General features: G+C 56.4%; 1 protein-coding gene across 2 annotated transcripts in view; it reads left to right on the top strand.

Moving 5' to 3' along the window:
- ABL1 (ABL proto-oncogene 1, non-receptor tyrosine kinase) overlaps window positions 1–10,283 on the top strand; it is a 137,467-nt gene extending 127,184 nt beyond the window's left edge. For both annotated transcript variants that reach the window (XM_046022386.1, XM_046022387.1), the window contains exons 7-11: window positions 146–330; window positions 2,275–2,427; window positions 4,008–4,097; window positions 4,398–4,562; window positions 6,642–10,283. In XM_046022386.1, the coding sequence (XP_045878342.1) occupies window positions 146–330; window positions 2,275–2,427; window positions 4,008–4,097; window positions 4,398–4,562; window positions 6,642–8,359 (2,311 nt within the window). In that variant the 3' untranslated portion in view covers window positions 8,360–10,283. The remainder of the gene's footprint in view (window positions 1–145; window positions 331–2,274; window positions 2,428–4,007; window positions 4,098–4,397; window positions 4,563–6,641) is intronic.
- The last annotated feature ends 2,608 nt before the right edge of the window (window positions 10,284–12,891 follow it).

Raw genomic sequence — 12,891 nt, 5'->3', positions numbered from 1 at the left:
TGAGCCCTGCTCCCGGTGGGGTACTCACACGTGTTCCCCAAGGGACTGGACCCTGTTGTCAGGAGCGCGCCTTCAATCGCTGGTGATGGGTTGGTGAAGGCGGGAAAGCTGGCCACACTCATGGATAAACGCTTTCTTTTCCCAGAGATCTTGCTGCCCGAAACTGCCTGGTAGGGGAGAACCACTTGGTGAAGGTGGCTGACTTCGGCCTGAGCAGGTTAATGACCGGGGATACCTACACAGCCCATGCCGGGGCCAAGTTCCCGATCAAGTGGACAGCCCCAGAAAGCCTGGCCTACAACAAGTTCTCCATCAAGTCCGACGTCTGGGGTAAGGGCTGCTGCTGCTCCCGGTGAGCCCTCCCTGCCAGGGTGGGCTCTGTCTCCTGTTGTCCTCACTGTCCTGCCTTTTCACTGCCTCTTTGTTTCTCCTTCACTTCTTTTCCTTAATTGCTGAATTCTTTATTTTTTTCTCACTTTATAGTCTTTACTCCTGTTTTCTCTCCACGGTGAAGTAAAAGCCAGTGTTTTCTTCCAAAATAATTCAGCTTAACTTTTTTTCTCCCCCCACTAACTTACCGCCTTCATCCGAAGTGTGCTCCCTGATTTGCGGGGGCAGTTAGCCGGCCCTGCAGGCACGCAGGCTCCTCGGAGCAGGGAATGTTGTGTAGTTTGGTTTGGGCTTTAAATAGATTTTATTGCCCTTGGAAGCTGCATGTGCCAGTACTTGGACGTTTTGTTCGAGAACTTCTTACTGCGGCAGGTCGTAAGCATCCACTGAAGTGGGCAGAGTTGCGTCCTGGGCCCCGTGCACACATCACCCCCCTTCCTGGCCGTCAGCTCGTGGTGCTCCTGCAGCCTTGACCCTGCCCCTGCCCCAACGGTTCTGAAGCAGATCCCAGATAGCGTATGATTTTGTTCATAAATATTTCAGTCGGAGTCTCTCAAAGATGGCTCTTTATTCTTGTAGCCATGGTGCCCCTCCTCCCCATATTGACAGTAATTCCTGAGTATCACGATGCAGTCAGCGTTTGCATTTCCAGCTGAGTCGTAAAAGTCCTACTTCTCTTGGCTGCTTGAGCTGAGACCCAAGCACCGTTCACACCAGGCAGGCGGTCGGCGCGCCCTCTGCTGTCCGGTCTCTAAGCTCCCACAAGCTCCCACTGCGTCTTTCCACGGCCTTTGCTGTCTGTCTGTTAAAGAAACCCCCTCCTGTGTCCTTCCACGTCTCCCACACCACACCCCGCGCTGTAATGCAGTGTGTTCCTCTGTCTTCCTACTCCTGGTACGTGCGCAGCTGTGACTGGTCCACCGGGTCATCCTCGGGTCTGACTTCTTTCAGCGCGCCATCGTGGGCTGTTTGATCAACCCAGCGCTGGGCTCCGTTATCCCTCTCGTGTGATTTTACAGCTCCTGATACCCAGTGCCTAGATCCGCTGACCTGTTAGGGGGTCCCGAGTGGTGCTGCTCTAATTCTGCCACTCATTCACCCGTTAGCTGGCACTTCTGTAAGAAACCCTCCTCTACTGCTTGGTTACTCGGGGGTCCAGTCCGTTTAGAAAAAGCAGCATCGCTGTTTGCTTCCTTGCTGTTGTTCACCCGTGTTCACACAGACGCGTTGGTTTTTTCATGCCTTCCAGCGATGACCAAGTAGATTTGGGGGTTTCTCTTCTGTGACACTGTTACGATCTAGGTGTATATGATACATAGATACGACGTGGTCGAGTATGTTTTAACCCACGCGGTTCTTTCCTTCTTGATACTCTGATTGTCTCTGGTTTGGCCGGTGGGAACTGCAGATTGCTCCTGGTCCTTTCGACAAAACCCTCTTAGTCTTTAACAGTGTCCGTCTGGGGCCATAAAGATATTCCAGGTCCATTCCGTGTCCTGGATCACCCATTTCTCCAAGGAGTCCTGGTCCCTTTAATGAGATCTGGTCTTTCAGAACTTTCAAATGTTTTTTTAAAGATTTTATTTATTTTGAGAGAGAGCATGTCCTCCACCGTAAATCCCAGCAAGGTGGTCCCATTACCTCAGAGACACTGGCGGGGCTGATCAACCCAGTTTCTTGCCCCCATTCAGCTTGTTGTGGAGGGGGGAGGGTGTTAACGTCTCGTTCTGTCCCGGGCTCTCGGTCATTAAGAGCCTGGCAGGATGTCCCTGGGCCGCTTCTGAGGGTGGAGTTCTCATGTGCGCTACCGAGGTTTGACCAGTTTTACGTGCAGGAGAGTTAAGTTTCATACATCTTCAACAAGCTTTGTCGTTTTTCTTGTAGCTTTCGGAGTATTACTTTGGGAGATTGCCACCTATGGCATGTCGCCTTACCCAGGAATCGACCTGTCCCAGGTGTATGAGCTGCTGGAGAAGGACTACCGCATGGAGCGCCCGGAGGGCTGCCCGGAGAAGGTCTACGAACTCATGCGAGCATGTGAGCCTTCCCCAGCCGCTTCGCAGAGTTCTGTGTGGGCTCTGTGGGAAGTGACCGTCCGGGAGTGTGTTCCCGCAGTGAGAGTGCTCCCCTTCCTTCCCTGCCTTTCTTGGTTCACGTTCTCCAGAAGCAGCCAGTGTGGCGGTTAGGTACATACTCACCCAGACGTTCCTCAGTGTTTCCGTACGCGTTGTTTCCACACAGCGATGACACGTGAGGGGTTTTTTTTGGTTTCTTTTTAATGCAGAAATGGGATTGATGGGTTCCAAACTTGGATTTCTTATTAATAAATACAAATTCCTGGGCCCTGCCTTCAGATATTCTGCTGTAGTAGGCAAATGCTCTGGGTGACGTTTAGCTGGTTGGTTTTATTATATATATATTTATATAAGATCAGTCCCTCAACTTCTTTTTGCACATAGCTGTATGACAGGCATACCTTTTGGTCCGCATTTCAAATCTCTCCCTCTCCCCACCCCCTTATTTTGAGAGAGCTCTTTAACTTCCCATTAAATGACTTATTTATTCATCTAGAACCATTTTGGTAGACATTTGGTTGTTTTACATATTTGTTTGGCTTTTGCCATTACTAGGAAAGCAAGGTTGAACCCACTTATATGTATACCTCTGTGCATTATTATGCCGGTATTTCTAAAATAAACCAAATAAAACCAAAGTTGAACCATTGGTTCAGAGGGCTATTTGCATTTTAAAATTGGATAGATTTTACCAAATTGTTTTCCAGGAAAGGTACCCAAAAAAATAAAGGTACCACTTCTCCCACCAGAAGTATAGGAGAGTAACTGTGTTCACACCAACATGGGCTTCATCAGTCCCTAATCCTCACGTTAATCTTGGGGCACCTGAGTGGCTTGGGTGGTTGAGCATCGAACTCTAGATCTCAGCTCAGGTTGTGATGTCAGGGTCCTGAGTTTAAGTCTCGCACTGGGCTCCACACTGGGCATGGAGCCTGCTTTAAAAAAAATCCTCATGTTAATCTTGTCTTAATTAACATTTCTTTACTGATGAGAAGTTCAGACTTTGAGAACCCAGAAGTAAGGGTGAGCTAGAAAGCAAGCCATTTGACTTAGTGATTCTCTGCACTTGTTAGAGTGGGGCTGGGGAAAAGACTTGTAAATGTAGTTCTTGCCGTCACATCTCTCTGGGGCTTTACAATCCATATTCCTGCCAATATCTAAAGTCTTTTTGAATTCTTAGTGTCTGTAATAGGACACAGTGACATTTGTCACTTTAACTTGTCACAGCAAAACATGGTTAGCAGGATTGGATTTTTTTGGGTTTTTGTTTTCTTTTTTTTTTTTTTAAGATTTGAGAGAGCGTGAGTGGAGGGGCAGAGGGAGAAGGAGAAGCAGGCTCCCTGCTGAGCAGAGAGCCTGAGGTGGGGCTCGATCCCAGGACCCTGAGACCATGACCCGAGCCAAAGGCAGACCCGTATCTGAGCCACCCGGGCACCCCTGGGGTGCTTCTTTCATTACCAGACTTTCCTTGAGAACTGCTAGACCCCACTTATTAGCAGGGCCTCGCGCCTCGCGCACGGTCTGACTGTTCTGTCTGTCCAGGCTGGCAGTGGAACCCCCCTGACCGACCCTCCTTTGCTGAAATCCACCAAGCCTTTGAGACAATGTTCCAGGAATCCAGCATATCAGATGGTAAAGTGCCCACTCCTGGGGGTGCCTGCAGTGGGGTGGAGGTTGGAATGGAAGGGACAGCGAGTTCTCGGAGACCAGAGAGCTGGGCGGAGGTGTTGGGCGTGGAGCTGTCTTGCAGCCATGCCGGACTGTGAGAAGCACCGGTGTGGTTTTCTCAGCATCTGTATCTCTTTTCTGGAACTGTGCATGAAAAGCACTCTTACCCGAGGGGAAAAAAAAGACAGAAAACACCAGCGTACCAAACTGACGCCATTACTGATGGCTGCTGATTTTTGGTTTTGGTTTTGGTTTTGTTCATAGAAGTGGAAAAGGAACTGGGGAAGAAAGGTGTGCGAGGGGTTGCCAGTACTTTGCTGCAGGCCCCGGAGCTGCCCACCAAGACCAGAACCTCCAGGAGAGCTGCGGAACACAAAGACCCCACTGAGGTGCCTGAGACGTCCCACTCCAAGGGCCCGGGAGAGACCGGTACGTCCCCTGCCCCCAGCAGACACCCAGGGGTGTTCACACCCTCAGGGCCAGCGCAGGCAGGTGGGAAGCAGTGAGGGAGCCTGCACAGAAGGGCAGGCAGATTCCTCGTTAGTGATCCAGCTTTGGAAAGAGGAAGGCTCTCCTCCCCGCACAGCATCCTGCCTCTCCTTCTGGGAGTCCTTAGGAGCCGTCGGCTTCGGCGGTTACTCTGGTCAGGTGGGCACAGGTGCTCATGAAGCCGACTGAGAACAAACCCGCCTTTTCATGTATTATTCACAGCATTGGTGGTTGCTCTTGCGAGCGCCGGAACAATAATAAATATTGAACCAAACGAAGAGCAGCTCGTAGCGAAGCGCGGAATGAAAGCTCCCTAGAACTGACGGAGCCAGGGGACACCTGCGGCGCAGCGCCGGTGTCCACACGTGGTCTCTGAGAAAAGACTGTTGGCCCTCGTTCCCTAGCCGCTTGGGAGAGGTGGGAGTGGTGCCCAGGGGTCTCCGGATGTCAGAGGAGTAACACCCGCCAACATCGACCCAGTGCTCCCCCTACCCCCGGTGCCCTGCTCCTCTTTGAGTTCGGCTGCTCTGGTGCAGCAGCTTCCGCTCTCCCTGCAGAACCCCCAGAATCCGAGTTTGTAGAGGCTCCTCGGGGATGCTCTCATGGACCACTGCTGAGTGAGTGGGAAGGGGCAGGACAGAGCCAGAATAATGAGATGTTTAGCCATAGCACGATTCCCAAATACTTCTTATCGTGTACCCATATTATTTAAAAAACAAAAAATGTCGCACATGAGTCTAGGTGTGTACGCATACTATGCCCAGACATGTGTTTTATAAAATACTCCAGAAATGTACACTTAGAAGGCTTATTACGTTAAAAAATCCAAATTACAGTGGTTTCTTTCCACACCCCCTGGATTGTCTTGCTCACCCACTTTGGAGTCCATGGCCTTTAGACTCTACAGAAGCTCGGACCTGTGTCCTTCTGTTAATTGTCATGATTTCAGGTAGTTGAGCAGTGAGGATGGGGAGAGGCCGCTGTGGGAACTTCAGGCGTATTAAAAGCCCAGCGATAAGCAATCGTGTTCATTTACGCCCATCAGTATTCATCTGAGGAGTGTTTTGATATGTAGTCTCGTGGTGAGCGAGAGTGTCAATTAGCTGTTCACCATGGAGCTAGAGCTGTGCGTAATTCATTAGGGTTTCACGTTCTTCAACTTCTTCCGCTGGATGCAGGTTTTGGAGGTCCTCGGCGTCCTCTGAGTCAGGTGTCCCGCGTGCCCCCTGGTGTTCTGACAGGTGCCCCCTTGTACCTCTGCCCCAGTTTTAGACGTCCTCTGTGCTGCTCTGGGTGCCGACAGAAAGCCGCTCCTCCCAGCTGCCCTTGGAGGGAGAAGTCTGTCATTCACCAGCCGGGAGCTTGGCAACAGCGGAAAGATTTCTTGGGAGCTATTTACTCATATATAAAGAATGACCATTTAAAAATGTGTAAAGGTCACTCCTTGTTCGCCAAGCATAGTAGCCGTTGTCACTGTAGTGCACGGCCCCTCCCTTTGGACCTCACCTCCTAGGACCTCAAGTGGCAGGTCCGAGAGGCCCGGGGCTTGACCCTTTGCTCAGCCCTGTCGTGGTTTTTATGTGCTAGGGAGTGGTACTGGGGGGCTCTGTGCTGTCAAGGAATCAGGTGCTATCAGGGATCAGGGGCCCAGTTTTCTGTGCTGCTGTCCTTAGGGAAAAGAGAGGCTTTCCTGATGACATTAACAGTGGTGGCAGTCAGTGGGAAATTATATGCCAGTGACTGGGATGAACGCTTTACACTCACCGCATTACGTTGGCTCCACGACGCTGCGGCTGCGTCTGTTCTCCGCTTCGTACAGGAGAGAGCTGAGGGTACACGCAGAGGCGTCCCTGGCCAGGCCAAGGCTGGGGAATAGCAGAGCCGGCGCTCACGTGCAGGCCTGCCAGAGCCCAGACCCTTGGCTGCTTCTCTGTAGAGAACAGGGGGCCAGCCCCAGGTTCCCGTCGACGAAGCAACCTCCAGTCTGGAGTTATTAAAACTCTCCCCGCTGTGTTTCAGAGCCTCTGGACCACGAGCCTCCTGTTTCTCCACTGCTCCCTCGAAAAGAACGAGGTCCCCAGGATGGCGGCCTAAATGAAGATGAGCGCCTTCTCCCCAAAGACAAAAAGACCAACTTGTTCAGTGCCTTGATCAAGAAGAAGAAGAAAACAGCCCCAACCCCCCCGAAACGCAGCAGCTCCTTCCGGGAGATGGACGGCCAGCCTGAACGCAAGGCGACCAGCGAGGAAGAGGGCCGAGAGACCAGCAATGGGGTGCCAGTCCTCCCACCCTCGGACGCGGCCGAGCCAGCCAAGTCCCCAAAACCCAGCAGCAGGGCTGGCGTCCCCAACGGAGCCTTCCGGGAGGCAGGAGGTGCAGGCTTCCGGTCTCCCCACCTGTGGAAGAAGTCCAGTACACTGACCAGCAGCCGCCTGGCCGCCAGCGAGGAGGAGAGCGGCGGCAGCTCCAGCAAGCGCTTCCTCAGGTCCTGCTCTGCCTCCTGCGTGCCCCACGGGGCCAAGGACACAGAGTGGAGGTCTGTCACACTGCCTCGCGATCTGCAGTCCACGGGGAGGCAGTTCGACTCGTCCACATTCGGAGGGCACAAAAGCGAGAAGCCGGCTCTGCCTCGGAAGCGGGCAAGTGAGAACAGGTCCGACCAGGTGACCAGAGGCACGGTGACTCCCCCACCCAGGCTAGTGAAAAAGACCGAGGACGCAGCGGATGAGGTCTTCCGAGACGCGGGGGAGTCCAGCCCGGGCTCCAGCCCTCCCAGTTTGACTCCAAAACTCCTCCGCAGGCAGGTTGCGGGGGCCCCTTCCTCTGGCCTTCCCCACAAGGACGAGGTCGGGAAGTCTGGTGCCTTGGGGACACTCGTCACAGCTGAGCCAGTGTCTGCCACCAGCAGAGCGGGGCCAGGAGCATCTGGGGGGACCGGCAAGGCCCCCACTGAAGAGCCCAGAGCAAGGAGGCACAAGCCCTCTTCCGAGTCCCCAGGGAGAGACAAGGGGAAGCTGTCCAAGCTCAAACCTGTCCCGCCGCCCCCGCCGCCGGCCTCCTCTGGGAAAGCCGGGAAGCCCTCTCAGAGCCTGAGCCAGGAAGCAGCGGGGGAGGCCGGTGCTGGCGGGAAAGCCAAAGCCACGGCTGTGGTTGTGGATGCTGTGAACAGTGACACCGGCAAGCCCGGGCTGCTGGGAGAGGGCGTCAAAAAGCCCGGGCTTCCGTCCATGCCAAAGCCACAGTCGACCAGCAAGCCGGCAGGGACCCCGACCAGCCCAGCTCCCGCCCCCTCCACCTTGCCATCAGCATCTTCCGCCCTGGCCGGAGACCAGCCAGCCTCCACTGCCTTCATCCCACTCATATCGACCCGTGTGTCTCTCCGGAAAACCCGCCAGCCTCCAGAGCGGATCGCCAGTGGCACCATCACCAAGGGCGTGGTCCTGGACGGCACGGAGGCTCTGTGCCTGGCCATCTCCAAGAACTCTGAGCAGATGGCCAGCCATAGCGCCGTGCTCGAAGCCGGCAAGAACCTCTACACGTTTTGCGTGAGCTATGTGGATTCCATCCAGCAAATGAGGAACAAGTTTGCCTTCCGCGAGGCCATCAACAAACTGGAGAATAATCTCCGGGAGCTTCAGATCTGCCCGGCGACAGCAGGCAGCGGCCCGGCGGCCACTCAGGACTTCAGCAAACTCCTCAGCTCCGTGAAAGAGATCAGTGACATCGTACAGAGGTAGCAGGAGCCAGGCGTCAGGGCAGCCGGAGCCGCCTGCCGTGCCTAAGGGCTTCCCTACGTTTGCCGTGGTGGCTGACATGAGACCCGTGAGTTGGGACGTTGGCCCGGGAGCGCTGTGCTGGAAGGAGCCAAAGGTCACAGTGGACCACAGCCCTACTACCTATGTTTTGCGCCAGCTGTCCTCCTGCACTTTCCCCCTCCCCAGCCCGGGCTCCTCCGCCTCCTCTGTGCCGAGTTCTATCTGTGGAGTTCCTGCTCTGTGGACTTCGGGTGGCCCGCGGGCCTGTCCCCGACATAGTGCTCCAAAACTGAGCTCTTCGGGCCAGGTGGGAAAGCAGATGAGTTTTTCTTTTTTTCTCCTCTGGCTCTGCCTTCTCCTCCACTTACCCCCAGAACGAGTACCCTGAACAGGAGTCTTGTCTCCAAGGCCTAGGAACTGTCCCTTCCACTTACCCCTGGAGGGAGCCTGGGCACGCCTCTTGCTGTGCCTCCTGCCCTGAAGACGCGTTTCCAGAATTCCATCCTGGGAAGTGCTGCCAGCTGGTCACTCTGTCCTCCGTCGCTGCCGGGGGCCTGGTGCCCTCACCTTTCCTCGTGTGAAGGTCACCTCTTGATTTGGGGGGGTAAAACAGGGTGCTAGCCAACCGGCCTTTGGGTCCCGGGACAGGTGGGGAAGCCGAAGGGGCCCGTGGTGTGGGAGACCGTCCTTGGCGTCCATTCTCGGTGCTTTGCTGTCTTGTGACAGGCACTGCTCACCCTGGACGGAAAGCTTGAGTCTTGAGAGTAGCATGGTCTCAGTCCAGAGTCCCAGCGTACGGGAGGCAGGAGGGATGGCTAGCGGGGCGGACAGCTGGTGCCCAGGTGGCCTGGGGCTGGGCCTAGGGAGGGTTGCTTCGGGCCCAGGACACCTTCCTTTCAGGTTTCCAGGTGCCCAGAAGAGGCACTGGGTCTTGATTTCTGACCAGTGTCCTCCTGTTCCCTTGTACTCCTCTGAGACAGAGTAGATGCATGCGGAGCTCTTTGCCTGTGCGACAAGCCAGGCCTTAGTTGTCTGGAGTTCTGGAAGGATTTTGTGGCTCCACCCTCAGCCCAGCCACCTGTGGTACAGCAGGACGAGCCGTGGGCCACCAGCACATGGGAGCCAAAGCGCCAGCCCCTCTGGCCACGCACGAAGGGGCAGACATCCCGTTGAATCACCATGAGCAACACGTAGCCCCCCGTTTCTGCTGGGGTTATCAGGGATGAAGACCGCGAACAAATGAAGCCCCAGAATGTGCCTCGAAGAGCAGGCCCTTTGTCTGCTCTCCCCAGGCGGCCCCGGACCAGGCTCGTGGGGCAGAAGCCCAGACCGTCCTGACCTTGACCTGGAGCAGCTACTGAAGACTGGGCAGGCCCGGCCTGGGCCTCGAGGCAGGCCCAGGAGGAACCACCTCACACCCCCAGGGGTGCACACCTCCTCGCACCGTGACCGCACGCGGGCCCCGTTTTTATGCTCCTCACCTAGACTTGTATTTTATTTCCCTGGTAGAGACTGTTTCGTTCGGATCAACTTAGCTGTCTTCACGGCGCGTCTCCTCTTTGCCCCCCCCCCCCAGCCTGCTGTGTTGCACGGACTGGGGGAGGGGCTCGACCACCACCAGCGGCCTTTCAGACAAAGCAGAACGGACCCCCCGGGTTCCCTCAACTGCGTGTTTCCATGAGGTACTGGCCTCTCTGTTCACGTATTTTGCCACTATATTTTACATTTATACCTTGTATTACACTCTTTTATAAATGACATGTAAATACTTTTCCACTATTCTCTCTTCTCAAATGCTTCTAGTTGTCTTTTTTTGTCGCGTACATTTTGTTTCTGTATATGATTCTGTGGCTTTTGAATCCACATCTTTCTGTAGTATTTTTTAAATAAATGTTTACAACATTAGAACTCAGGCAGATGGCTCTGGTCTGTACTTTCTCCCTGTTGCTCTGAGCCGTGGTTGCGGGGCGGGGGGGGGGGGGGTCCCTGCTTCCCTGCAGGGGGACCGGAGGCTTGGCGGGACCGCGGCACGAATCCCGCATCTTCTCCGCCTTCCGAGAGCCGTCTCCTCATCCTGGCCTCGGGCCCTTCTTGTGCCCTTGACGCAGATTCAGCCAGCAGCCCTGGGAGTGGGCTCTGCCACCAGAGGGGCCGCATCTGACTGGTGTGGGAAGGGAAGAGTCCGAGGGCTGTGCCCGCTGTCGGGCTGTCACAGTCACTGCGGCGGGGAGGCGGCGCCCCGGACTCCGCTGGGCTGGAAGCGTTAGTCCCGCCCCAGGTGGGCTTCTCTCCGCCGCCTGCGAGCCCGCCCCTGCGCTCCCCGCCCCCCACCCCAGCCCCGAAGCACCCCTTGCTCACTGTGGTCCACACACCCCGTGTCTTACTTCTCTGTGTACAGGAGGAGGGTCAGGGATGCTGGCCTCAGGGTGATGGAAATGCCGCCCGGCGGGCCGTGTCCTCTCCCAGCCCCCCACCGAGGGCCTGCGGGGGCTCCGTGGGGGCGTTTTCCCCTTCGGGGCCTCCATTTAGCGCCAGCTGACAGCTTGGAAAGTGGAAGTCAGGGAAGTCAGTCGCGCTGTGGGATAATGATACTTATTAGGCGGCAGACTTGTCAGAGGATCCAGATCTGCTCAGCAAAGCGCGGTGAGGAGCACGGCTCAGTGGGAGCTCCGCGCGGCGGCGCAGCACGTCAGGCGGGGGAGGTGAGGACGCGGCCCCGGCCGGGAGCTGGGACCTCGCGGAGCACAGACGCCGAGGGGCTGCGAGGCCTTCTCCCTGTTTCCCGGGTCAGGGGCGTCATCTCGAGGGACACAAGCCGGTCCCGGAGTCTTCACAGCACCTCCTGGGCAGAGCGTGTCACCCCATTTTCTTGACACCCAGCCGTGAGGTCACCGCTCATCGTGGCTCATGCGTGGGACCACGTGCCAGTCACCGTGGCGGCTGTGCCCACGGGAAATACAGGTCTTCTCTCAGGGATCTTGCGTGTGCCGCTCACGCTTCGGGAACTTTCCCGGGTCTGGCTGTTCTGGAACAGCGGTTCGTAACTTGGTTAGGCCACAGAAGCCCTGGAAAACTTGGCGCACCTGGCAGCGGCCCCAGGAGAGAGCACAGAGGTGCGTACACGGTCGTCAGAGCCTCGCGAGGCCTGCCCTCCAGGTCCAGAACTGGGGAGCGGGGTCAGGCCTGCCAGCAGGGCCAGCCGCTGCTGTCGCTGTGGTCAGAATGAAACACAAGCCAAAACGTCCGAATGGCAGCGAGCAAGCACCGACCGACAGAGCCTCAGAGCGCAAACAGCCGAGAGGAGCGCCGCGTGGCGGGTGCCCGCAGAGTGGGGTAGGGCGAGTGGTGGAGACGGACGAACTCGTCGCAGCCCGGTGTACAGGAGCCTCGCCAGTGCAACGTGAGCAGGAGAAGCCAGGCAGTCGGTAGTGCTGCCGGAAGCCTCCATCTATTTAAAGCAGGCGCACTGGTCTGTGGTTTGGCGTCGGAAGTCAGAACAGAGGGTCATGCCTGGTTGGGGTGCAGGGGAGCTCAGCGGGGGGCAGATGGTGCTCTGTTTCCTAGTCTGGGTCACGCTGACTGATGGGTGTGTCACTTGGGGACAGTGTAGTGAACGGTCCACTCGGAACCGGAGCCCATTCCCCGGGTGTGTCAGATTTCAGTGAGAGGGTGTTTGCTTGTTTGTTTAAGACGCATTCGTTTGAGAGAGCGTGAGAGCATGAGCAGGGAGAGGGAGGGACAAACGGAGAAGCAGGCTCCCTGCTGAGCACAGAGCCCGATGCAGGACTCAACTCCGGGACCCCAAGATCATGACCTGAGCCGAAGGCAGACGCCTCACCGGCTGAGCCATCCGGGCGCCCCTCAGCGAGCGTTTTCTTAAAATTGCGGCTCGTATGCGTCAGCTGTGCACTACATGCTTCGTGTGACCACGTGAAACCCTCTTTCTTTAATGAGGGAGGTTCTGTCCCCGTCCTCATTTAACATGCCGGGAAGCTGAGACTCGGAGGTGCGAGGCGGCTCGCCCGAGGTCACACGTGCCGCCGCACGCCTGCTGCGCCAGACCAACTTGCTGGCGGTGCACGCGGCCCCGGCATGACCCGCAGAGCCTGCTCCAGAGTCCGGCGCCTCCCTCTGCCATGGAGCAGAAGGAGTCAGGACGTTAGAGCCGGCCCAGCTTCTCCGGTGTCCGTCTGTGCTGCCTGAGGTGTTCCCAGATGGCGTGTCCTGAGGAATCGATTTTTTTAAATGTTCCCGGCACAGGAGGCGTCAGGTGGGACAACACTGAGCAACCGTCGTGTCTGTCCATGCCTGCCCTCACCCCTGATGGCTTCCCACCCTCTTGGGCGGGGCCCCAGCCCCCTGCCTGGAGGGTAACGGCATCTTTTCTGGGTTGGGGTCTTGAGTGGACTCTGTCATCCAGTGTCTCCCGCTCTGGGACAAGGGACGAGCTGGTGGCTTGTTCACCAGGACAGCTGCTGGATGACTTGCTGCCCCATGAGCCTCTTTCTTTCTTA

Source organism: Meles meles, chromosome 11, assembly GCF_922984935.1.
Source record: "Meles meles chromosome 11, mMelMel3.1 paternal haplotype, whole genome shotgun sequence".
Taxonomy (NCBI): Eukaryota; Metazoa; Chordata; class Mammalia; order Carnivora; family Mustelidae; genus Meles; species Meles meles.
Note: the sequence above shows the minus strand (reverse complement) of the source record. Positions and strands in the feature narration are given on the sequence as shown.